This window comes from Quercus robur, chromosome 9 (assembly GCF_932294415.1).
Source record: "Quercus robur chromosome 9, dhQueRobu3.1, whole genome shotgun sequence".
Classification (NCBI taxonomy): Eukaryota; Viridiplantae; Streptophyta; class Magnoliopsida; order Fagales; family Fagaceae; genus Quercus; species Quercus robur.
The window spans coordinates 49,610,641-49,621,844 of NC_065542.1; the positions used below are offsets into that span (position 1 = coordinate 49,610,641).

The 11,204-nt window shown below is 33.6% G+C and overlaps 2 protein-coding genes and 1 non-coding gene across 3 annotated transcripts; 1 reads left to right on the plus strand and 2 right to left on the minus strand.

Annotated features, from left to right (window-relative positions):
* Nucleotides 1–748: 748 nt before the first annotated feature.
* On the minus strand, nt 749–1,905 carry LOC126701154 (uncharacterized). The gene is made up of 2 exons (XM_050399276.1): nt 981–1,905; nt 749–759 (listed from the first exon to the last, which is right to left on the minus strand). The coding sequence occupies exons 1-2, from the start codon at nt 1,903–1,905 to the stop codon at nt 749–751; spliced, it is 936 nt and encodes a 311-aa protein (XP_050255233.1).
* Nucleotides 1,906–3,133: 1,228 nt separating this feature from the next.
* LOC126701307 (small nucleolar RNA R71) lies at nt 3,134–3,242 on the plus strand. Its single transcript, XR_007647288.1, has one exon. It is a non-coding gene; the product is annotated as a small nucleolar RNA R71 (small nucleolar RNA).
* LOC126701155 (uncharacterized) lies at nt 3,199–6,243 on the minus strand. Its single transcript, XM_050399277.1, has 2 exons — nt 4,956–6,243; nt 3,199–3,542 (listed from the first exon to the last, which is right to left on the minus strand). Exons 1-2 carry the CDS (start codon nt 6,241–6,243, stop codon nt 3,199–3,201), a joined length of 1,632 nt encoding a protein of 543 aa, XP_050255234.1.
* Nucleotides 6,244–11,204: the final 4,961 nt, after the last annotated feature.

Below are 11,204 nucleotides of genomic sequence, written 5' to 3' on the forward strand. Positions count from 1 at the left end.
TATGGATAAGGGATTTAAGAAAGAAAGGCTAATTAAAAGGCTCAACGGGGTGACTAGCGATAATGTATCAAAAAAAGAAAAATACATATATGGCTCAAAGTAGACAAAAATGGCCTAATCTCATCTCTCAAAGACTAGTATAGTTCATTCAACATCAATGACTTCAAAAGATTCAAGTGTGGCATAAAATCATTTTTTTTTCTTGGCCAAAAGAAAGAACAATGAGACTACAACAAGGGAAACATGTTACGTACTTCCAAATGAACTTTAAGATTAGAAACAATAAATAACCCTCCAAAAATAATGATTGGCTCAAAACTCACAGGGGTTATAGTCTCCACATTGTTATCATCAAGATTTTCTAATCATTTTTATCCTTCAACAAGAAGTTGTGTTTGAGTGGCTACGTGCATGTGCAATGAATTGAGCATGAAAGCAGTGAAATTCTTTAAGCAAGAGTAGTATAATGAACTCACAACATAAACCTCAAGCTAGGCAAAAGTTTTTTTTTTTTTTTAACACATCTAAACAAAACAAAACCAAAAGATAGAAATCTATAAAAATCCCCCCCAAACCTAAACCAAACATTGTCCTCAATGTTAAAAATGATACTCTCAAATATATGTCTTGAATGAAAAGAGAACAAAATATGAATATGCAACATAAGAAAATCAAGTAGGAAAAGTAAGGTAAGGAGAAAGAGGAGACGTACCTTGATCAAGCTGATTGTTATAAATTTTAATTTCTGTCAAATATCAGCTAGAACAAAAGAAAATAAAATGAAACAAGAAAATAAACACAAAGATTAATCTAAAATCAAAAAATAAACAAGAATTTTTTTTTTTTTTTTTTTTTTTGCAAAAAGATTTAACACAACTGGAGATCAATCCTGATAAATAGGACCATCCAAACCTCAACAACACCATGGAGATAAATAATGCATATTATGAATGGACTAGTCCAATGATATTGTAACTTACCTGGGTCAAAAACATGTTGAGAAGCTTTTGTAGTGTCTTCCAAGTGAATTCTTTGCATAACCATAGAAGCACTAATACCCTTAATATCAGCAATTCTCCAACTTATAGCTTCCTTATACTCTTGAAGTATACTTATCAATTGGTGTTCCCAAAAGTCATCTAACTTTAGTGGTTCTACAATAGATGGGAATGGGGATGAAGAAAGTGGGAAACGGACAACCTTTGGCTGCCAGCTATCAATACTTAAGAGAGGAACAAAATCCAACAATGCATTGACCTCCTCAATTGATTTTTCAGTATCCAAATTGCAATCAAAACGGGTTAAGCAAGCATTTGGGGGATCCTCACAACTTGATTGTAGGAAAGTATCATGGACTAGGCTCCCAATCATGTTAACCTCACATATATCCTCATTGTCTAGTACTTGCTTACTTATGTCAAAAATATTAAGCTTAACAGTCATATTCCCAAAAGAAATCTTCATCACACCACTCCGACAATTGATCAAAGCATTGGATGTGACTAAGAAAGGGCGACCCAAAATGACATGGATTTGTGTACTGGCATTTAGAGTAGGTTCAGTGTCTAACACAACAAAATCAACAGGAAAATAGAATGCATCCACCTTAATTAGCACATCCTCAACAATACCTCTAGGGATTTTCACAGACCTATCAGCTAATTGAAGTGTCATGGTTGTTGGTTTTAAATCCCCCAAACCTAGCTGTAAGTATACTGAATATGGCAATAAGTTCACACTTGCCCCCAAATCTAGCAAAGCTCGCTCAATGAGATGATCCCCAATCTTGCATGAAATTGTAGGAGATCCAGGGTCTTTACATTTCACTGGATATTTATTTTGAATGATTGAACTGACTTGCTCGGTAAAAAATGCCTTTTTAGGGACATTTGTCTTTCTCTTCATTATCACAAGATCTTTTAGAAATTTGGCATAAGCAGGAACTTGCTAAATTGCATCAAGAAATGGAATGTTTATTTGCACTTGCATAAAAACCTCTAAAATGTCTCCAAATTGTACACTTTTCTGAGGACTGATTAACCTTTGAGGAAATAGAGCTTTAGGAACAAACCTCTTATCAAGGGGGGAATTAAGATCCTGAATTGGAGTGGTGGGTGGTTTGTCCTTCTTTTCTTCATGATCATCATGTGAACTATGAGTTCCTTTTTCCTTTAACACAATATTTTCATCATCCTCCACTTCTGGCATTTTCACTTGATTATCAACTTGCTTACCAGACCTAAGGGTAGTAATAGACTGAACATGTTCTTGTCCATGAGTAGAACTACAAGAACCATTGATGGCATATTGTCCTTTTGGGTTAGGTATAGGTTGACTAGGAAACTTTCCTTTTTCCCTCTCTCCAACTTGGGTTGCTAACTGGCCAACTTGATTTTCCAACTTTGAAATAGCTTGAGTATTCAAATGGGTGGAACTTTTCATCTCTTGAATGGCTTGGCTAGTTGATTGCATGAAAGTTTTGAGAGACTCCTCAAAAGATGGTTGTTGTCTTGGTGGTGCCATAAACTGAGGTGTTGATTGAGGAATGGGAGGATATGCTTGAGTAGGTGGACGAAATTGACTTTGTTGATGCACTTGTTGTCCACCTACATTTATGGGAGGCTGATTTTGCCTCCATGAGAAATTAGGATGGTTCCTCCAATTTGGATTGTATGTCTCTAAAAATGGACTAGCAAATGGTTTTCCATAATTATTCAATGCATTTGCTTGCTCAGTATAAAAATCAGGGTACCCAGCTACAGAAGGACACATTTGTGTTATATGCATAGGACTTGCACAAATAGAGCATGTTTCACTTTGAACTTGATTGACAGAATTCATCCCTTTACCTAAAGCTAAAGCCTCAACCTTACGAGTGAGATTGTCCAACCTAGCTTTTATATCTAAATCTTCACTGACTTCATACAATCCTCCTTTCTTAATTGTAGGGGCACATCTCTCTTTATGGTTGGAAAAATCCCATTGTTGTGAACTTTCAGAAAAATTCTCAAGAAATTTGTATGCCTCATCATCTACAAGACTCAAAAATCCACCACCATTCATGGACTCAATCATGTTACGATTTGTCTGAGTCAAACCATTATAAAAATATTGTACTAGTCTCCATGTTTCAAAACCATGATGGGGACACTTTAAGATCAAGTCCTTAAATCTCTCCCAACTCTCATAAAATTTCTTTTATTCATCTTGATAAAAATCTGCAATTTCTCTCCTCAAAGCATTGGTCTTGGCCATTGGGAACAATTTAGAGAGGAATTTTGTGACCAACAGTTCCCATGAAGAGATAGATCCAGGTGACAAAGAATTAAGCCATGCTTTTGCCTTATCCTTCAAGGAAAAAGGGAATAAACGCAAGCGAACAGAGTCATCAGTGAAATTTTGAAACTTACAAGTAGCACAAATCTCAAGAAAATCCTTCACATGCATATAAGGATCTTCTCTATCCAATCCATGAAAAGTAGGAAGAAGGTGGATTATCTGTGGCTTCAACTCAAAATGTGCAGCAGTGGTTGCAGGCAATACTATGCAAGATGGAAGGTTAGTGGTTATGGGTGAGAATAACTCCCTAAGAGTTTTTGAATCATCTCCTATTTCTCCCATTATGGATGGATAATCAAAACTAACAAGACGATTTTCTTTGTCACGTATCCAAGTTCTCATACACCAAGCACAAAGAAATAAATATATATTTTTTTGTTTTTTATTTTTATTTTTTTATTTAGAAAAAATAAATTTTAACTACAACTAGTAGAAGGAAAAATTCGATTAAGACCTAATTTATTTTCCTAAACAAGTCCCCGGCAACGGCGCCAAAAACTTGTTGTGAAATTTTAAAATACTCGCAAGTGTACGAACCGTACCGAAGTATAGTTGGACAAGAACGAGGTCAAACCCACAAGGACTTGAATGAACTAGGAAAATTAATTAAACCTTAACCAAATTAATCCTAATCTAGTTTAATAAAAATTGGCTGTTTTGAAATTAAATAAACTAAACAAATAATTAAACTAAGCAACAGATATAAATCAATAAAAAGATGTAAACAATCAAGAGAAATGAATTAAGGTTTTGGAATCCACCTTCTAAGTCATATTAGCATATATTTATGATCATTAATTTTTCCCAACTCACTACATGATAATCTAGAAATCAATCTTGCTATCATGGAAAATATCATCATTTAAACCCTTATTTTAAAAATCAAAAGCATGTTCTTCTTCGCTTCTTAAGCATAAAACCAAATCATCAATTGTATCTATAGTCAAACAAATCACAAGATATACCCAATTCTAAAAATCAAATCATAAATTGTATCCATTGACAGATAAATCACAAGAGATATCTAATTTTATAATCAAGAATTAATAAACCAAGCATTCAATTAATTAAGACAAATCCTAAATCATGAGAAAAACATGATTGAACTCATATCTAGAATTCCATCTTAGTCAATTGATATGAAGCAAGAACAATTTAAATCATTAAAGAATAACTATTGTGGGAAAAATCGAATCACATAAATATTACTGAAAATCCTTAACAAGGTTTCATCCTCAACCTTAATTATAAATTTAGCTACTCATAGTAATTGAAAGAAAACACAAAAATAAAATACTAAACATTAAACTAGACAAATAAAATAAAACTAACTGTCATGGAAGAAGTAGCCTCAACTCTCTACACATTCAGCCCTCACACCAAAAATTATGTGGACCAAGTCTAGTATAAAAATCACATTTGTCATTTCCATAAACAAGGTCTATGCAAGTTGAAATTACACGGGGCACATTGGTAGATAAATTCTTCACAGGGATGACCACATTTGTGACAAGTAGGATGGTCTTTAGTTTTCTCAATGAAAGTAAGGGGGTGTGGGTGACAATAAAATGAGTGAGCACTTCCAAACTTAAAATTTGGGTAGTTTCCAAGAATACATTTTGGATGAGCAGGATAACTACAATCTGCACAGTAGTAGAACCAATGCTTTGGGTCTCGTTCCTCTTCACATATATCACAATAATATTCACCAGAGTCATCTTCAACAGCATAACTGAGAGTGAAGGGATGCTCATGTTGTTTGTACCTAGTAGTAAGTGGCAGTGTAGCGCATTTAAAGTCTAATGCAAATTCACAAGTAATACAACGATATACTTGGAAACTTTCAAAGTCACAACTACTACAATTTTGTTCATATCTTGTGTTGGAGAGGTAAAGATGATGCTCGTGACCTTTGTGGATAAGGATGTCCAACATCAAACTACATTGAACATCAAGATCAAAGTTGCATTCCTCACAATGGTAGGTGAAGCCATTGCAATCTTGGCAACAAGCATCACACCTAAATAACTTACTCCTATAAGGTGCCTTTGGGAAAAGGTTGAGTGGGTGTCGATGAAGTGGGTGTCGTTTTTTTCTAGGTAATTCAATACAAGATTTATGAAGTAAGAAGTTGCACTTGGTACAACTGTAAAATGGAGGGAGAATGACTCGTAAGCAACCATCACATTTTTTGTTTTTCTCAACCTCATCCGCAAGCTTTAAGTCATGCTGATGACTGAAGTGTTCGATTTCTATGGCAATTTCTATTCCATCCTCACCTACATTGATTTTTTTGACTATGTAAGTTTTTGAGTTTATAGATCCATCTAGCTCTAGATCATCATTTTTTGACTCATCTGTAATTTTCAACAAATTTATGTCCTCCCTATTTTCCTTGTCCATAGCACAGTCAAGGTGGGCAACAAAATCACAACTCAAGCAATAATAAAACCCATAATCTATGTCCACTTTTTGAACACAGAGGCGACAAAATTGGGAAACAGATTGATTGGCTTCAAGAGAAGAAATGGTAAGGTGGAGGATGTGGTCATGACGTATAACTTTGACATTGCGTACATAAGACGCACAACTTGGATGAATGCAGAAATTGCATGGTGCACAAAGAAAGGGCACATTGCCTTCTTTGCCACAAAGGTCACAAGTGAACTTTATTGACTTCCACATGCGTGTTAATGGGTGGTCATGGACTTCAGTTTCTATAGTGAGCGGTAAAGAAGCGCATTTGCTGTGAAGGTTAAAGTTGCAGTGGGAACAACCGTAAGTGTATTCCTTAAGAAATTCTTTGCAGACTTCGCATTTGCTATACTCTTCGTCGCAAACACATTTCCATTCCACAACTTGGATGAATGCAGAAATTGCATGGTGCACAAAGAAAGGGCACATTGCCTTCTTTGCCACAAAGGTCACAAGTGAACTTTATTGACTTCCACATGCGTGTTAATGGGTGGTCATGGACTTCAGTTTCTATAGTGAGCGGTAAAGAAGCGCATTTGCTGTGAAGGTTAAAGTTGCAGTGGGAACAACCGTAAGTGTATTCCTTAAGAAATTCTTTGCAGACTTCGCATTTGCTATACTCTTCGTCGCAAACACATTTCCATTCCGCAAAGAGAATGAGAGAATGTTTTGGATGCAAAGGATGTTGCAACTCACGAGGTAATTCTGCACACGATTTATGATGGTGAAACTTGTTGCATTTTATGCAACTGTAGCTAGGACCCAATACTGGTTCCCTGCATGCCCAACAAAGAATTCCTCTTCTCTCGTCTTCATTGAACACCAAAGAATGCTCATTGTTGCAAACATGTTGATTTTCCATCTTTACAACGTGAACAAAAAAAAAAACATCCAACTTGTTTAGGAAAAAAAAAGGGAATTTATAGATTATCCAAATGTAGAGAAAAATTGTTGGAGATGGACTCATACCTTGATATAGATTATCTGAGAGTCAGATAGGCAGCAAAGTCTTCAATAATCTCTACTGCTAGCCGATTTGGTGTGGGAGAGTAAAGAGCCTCGAAGGTTCAAACACTTTTTGTGGAGAGAGATGAAACTTGCCTTTTGGTTTGGTTGGCGTGTTGACTGGGAGAGTTGGTAGTGGTAGCTCCTTTTTCCTTCTTTTTTGGGTCAAGAATAGGACTATACTTATACAGCTATACCCACTTCTTTAATTCTTTTGACTAGAAAAGTAGTTAGTTCAATTTTGGATTTTTCTTTGCCTATTTAGAGACCATAGATCTTCTAGTCTTTTTTTTTTTTTTTTTTTTTTTTTTTTGGGAATACTAGTTTCCTTTAGACTATTGCTTAATCTTGTTGCTTGTTTGGGTTGTGTTTGTAGTTATTTGTGCCAATTTTTATTGTTGTTATTTGGGCTTTTAATTTTTTGTTGAAGTATTATGTTTGGTAGGCCAAAACTATTTTTGTGATTAATGTTAGGATACAACAAAATGACACAATAATTTTACAACATTCCTAAATTAGCATACTGAAAAATTTTAATTAATTAAATTATTTTAAAAAAAATTAAAGATTGTAATGGACCCATAAGTGAGTTGATATGCTAAATTAAGAATGTTGTAAAATTGTTGTGTCATTTTGTTGTATCCCTAGCATTACTCTAATTTTTGTTGAAGTCAAATTCTTGAGATTCTCAAGTCAAGATGGTCAATATTTTATTTAGGTAGACAAAATATGTATAATTATGTATATAATTTTCTTTTTTTGCAAGTATATTATATATTTATTTTGTCTACTGATTTTAAATTGTTCCTACGAACATCTTGGCTTCTATGTAGAGTTTCCCTTGGAATCAAAGGTATTATACCTATGTTTTACTTGTTGTAGCATTTTCATATTAAATCATTAACAAATAAAACAAGAAGTTGAGGTTCAGATTGAAATTCATGTTTCATTTTTACCCAAAGAATTAAAGTTGATACCAAGTAAAGAGTCCAGCTAAGTTTGCTTTCATATTTGTTTATGGTTAATTCTCTATCCAAATGTAGCTTAAGACCATATTTAATAAATTTGGAAATATCTTACCAAAATATCTAGAGTCAATTTTCTTGGCCACATGTTCAAAAGTTTACCCTTTGATAATCGTCAAAGAGACAAAAATGGGTATTTCCATAGGCAACAAAGATATATATATATATATATATATATATATATATATAAAAGTCACTTTTCTTGGAGAAATTATACAGTTTTCTAGTTAACCATGTCATTTATCCATCTTTCCACTAAAAGACTCACTTGTTTAAAATTGCTAAATTAGTAATTAGTTTTTGTTTAAAAAAACTTTCTAACTCAGCAATTTTAAACATGTGTGAGTCTTTTAGTAGAATAATGGATCACGTTACTTGTCTACCATGTGGACCTTATAATTTCTCCTTTTCTTGGCCACATGTTCAAAAGTGGGCCCTTTGATAATCGTCTAGAGACAAAAATGGGTATTCCCATAGGCAACACAAATATTTTTATTTTTTATTTTTTTTATGGGAAATAAATATAGATGAGTTAACACATGGATATTCTGGGTTTTAAAATCATTGTGTCATTTTAAGTTCAATGGGTCTTAACTTTTGACTTCACCCCCTCTCCACCTTGCTCTTATGAGGTGCTATTTCAGCTATACCTTATTGATCATATTCAGCATACTATTCTAATCCCATAACTCATCATATACTTTACTGAAATAATATTATGACCTTGATACCAACCTAGTACTTCAAGAGCACCAGAAATTTGACAAAAGCACATTCTCAAAAAAAAAAAAAAAAAAAAAAAAAAAAACCTTTGACAAAAGCATTAGACAATTATGATGGCACTTAGCCTACTCAGAAGAAATTCAAGTATAGAATACAAACCAGAATTCCATTAATATCGCAAATAACAGCACTAAAAGGAGAAGAACTATCATCAATTTCAAACAATACTATTAACAAATATTTTCTCAAAAATTTAAACAAATTTATAAAAATAAGAATAGTGCCTCCAAGTAATTGGGGAAAAATAAAAAGAAGAAGAAGAAGAAGAAGAAGAAGAAATAATAATGAAAGATGTACCAGCACCAGCAGTAAAAGGCGAGTTGAATATTGCGAGTGAAGATCCAGATTTCTTCACTTCATGTTATTTTACTTCAAAGAATGACAAACACACCAAAAAGATAGAAAAGAAAAAAATGCCCAATTTTTTAGTTTTTCAAACACAAATTGTTCTCCCTGTAAATATGAGCATCACTCACCCTATTTTATTTGGTTTGCAAATCATTCAATTATAATCTTGGACCAATTTGAAAGTACCATAAGCACTTTTTTGTGACAGTATTATATTTATGTATCCAACTAATGTGCCCATAAGGTCAGTGTAAAATAGACCATTGGTCGAGTAAGTTGGGAATTGCAAGTTTTATTAGAAATTGATTGGATCGCGGTATTAGTTAATCAAGATTCAATCAAGAAGCTGTACCTTACTTTGTTCACTTACTGTTATTTGCTTCAAAACAAGTAACACAAGCACACCGAAAAAAGAATGGAACTACATAATGAAAGAAACATTGATGGTGGTACTGGTACTTACATAAATCGTGGTACTAACATAGTTGCTGCGCGTGTGTTCCTCTTTCTCAGAGATAGATTAGAGGTATTTAAATAGAAGGGGGTGTGGGTGACAGTCAAATGTGTAAGCACTGATAATTACAATCTGCATAGTACTAGAACTAATGCATTGAGCCTTGTTTTTCTTCACAAATATCACAATAATATTTGTTGGGATCATCTTTAACAACATAACTAAAAGTGATGGGATGCTCATGTTGTTTCTACCTTGTAGCATGTGGTAACGTAGCACATTTAAAGTCTAGTGAAATTCACAAGTGATACAGTGAAATACTTGGAAACTTTCAAAGTCACATTTAGTGTAGTTTGGTTTATATCTTGTGTTGGAGAGGCTAGGTGCTATGTAACATTGACATAGTTCAAAGCAAGAAGATTTGACAAGTATTTTCTAAACTAAGCAACTTATAAAGAAGTCTCTATGCCCAGCAAGGTTCTAACTTTTAAAGATAACCAGGAGTACATTCAATCACAAAATATAACTCAACCAGGCAAGTTATCAACAATTATTGCTCCCAAATAACCATGCTCTTATCATCAACATTTAGAAAGTACATAGTGTGGCTTCAAATTAAGATATCAGGCCAATATTCTTACTATGCTGATGTATAAAATTTATGTTGAGAAAAGAGAGAAGAAAAGAACCTCACCATCTATGATAAGAGGAAAAACACTTGCAAATCATGCATAATTTCACTTTCATAGAATTAACAGTAACAACAATAATAACAATAAGTAAAACTAATACCAGAAAAGATGTTGATAAATATGTAACATAAAATGCTGTTATGCTGTTGAATCTCTGCATAGCATGTTTTGCATTCACTGCTAGCCGATTTGGTGTGGGAGTGGGAGAGGAGAGTAAGGTTCAGACAATTTTATTGAGAAAGGAAACACAAAGAGAGAGAGAGAGAGAGAGAGAGAGAGGCCTGAGAAATGAGAATTACTTTTCTTCTTCTTTTGGTTTTATTTTTTGGAAAAATATGAAATTATGAATTGCTTTTCGGTTAGTGGTTGTCCAAGTAATGAACAGAAAGATTTTCGTGTCCTGTTATTTGTGTTCTGTCTTTGAAGCATGAAGATAGCAATTTTTACATTGGCCCCATTTACTTCTGTAACCCTCAACCTAGCTATTTGTTTCCCTTGGCAATATAATTGCATAAAAAAAAAAACATTCCTACGTATTAAACTTGTCCACAAAATCTTTCACACTCATCGGCATTTCAACAAAGTGGCAAAGTGCATTTCCAGATGCATTTCAGGAAATCAGGAGCTTATTCTTAGTATTTCCTTTCTTCCAACAACTTTCCTTGGTCCGAATTTGCCTTAAGAAAATTTTCTTGATTTTCTGGTTCTTTCCGTATGTTTAATGGCTTATTAAACAAAAAATAGTTTAATAAGTTAGTGTTATGAAAACTAACTAATTATTTACCTACAAATGATAAGATCAATAGCAATCCATTTCATCCTATTTCTTAATCAATTCAATGCATTTCTTCTTCTTATCATCAAAATTCTTATTAACACAAATGCCCAATTTTTTAGTTTTTCAAACACAAGTCAAAATATCGATTCAATTCACTTTTTTGTGACAGTATTGTATTTATGTATCCAACTAATGTGCCAATAAGGTCAGTGTAAAATAGACCATTGGTCAAGTAAGTTGGGAAATTCTAGCACATAAAAATATATATACTAGAATCTCATTCTCACTATTGCAAACGAAGAAAT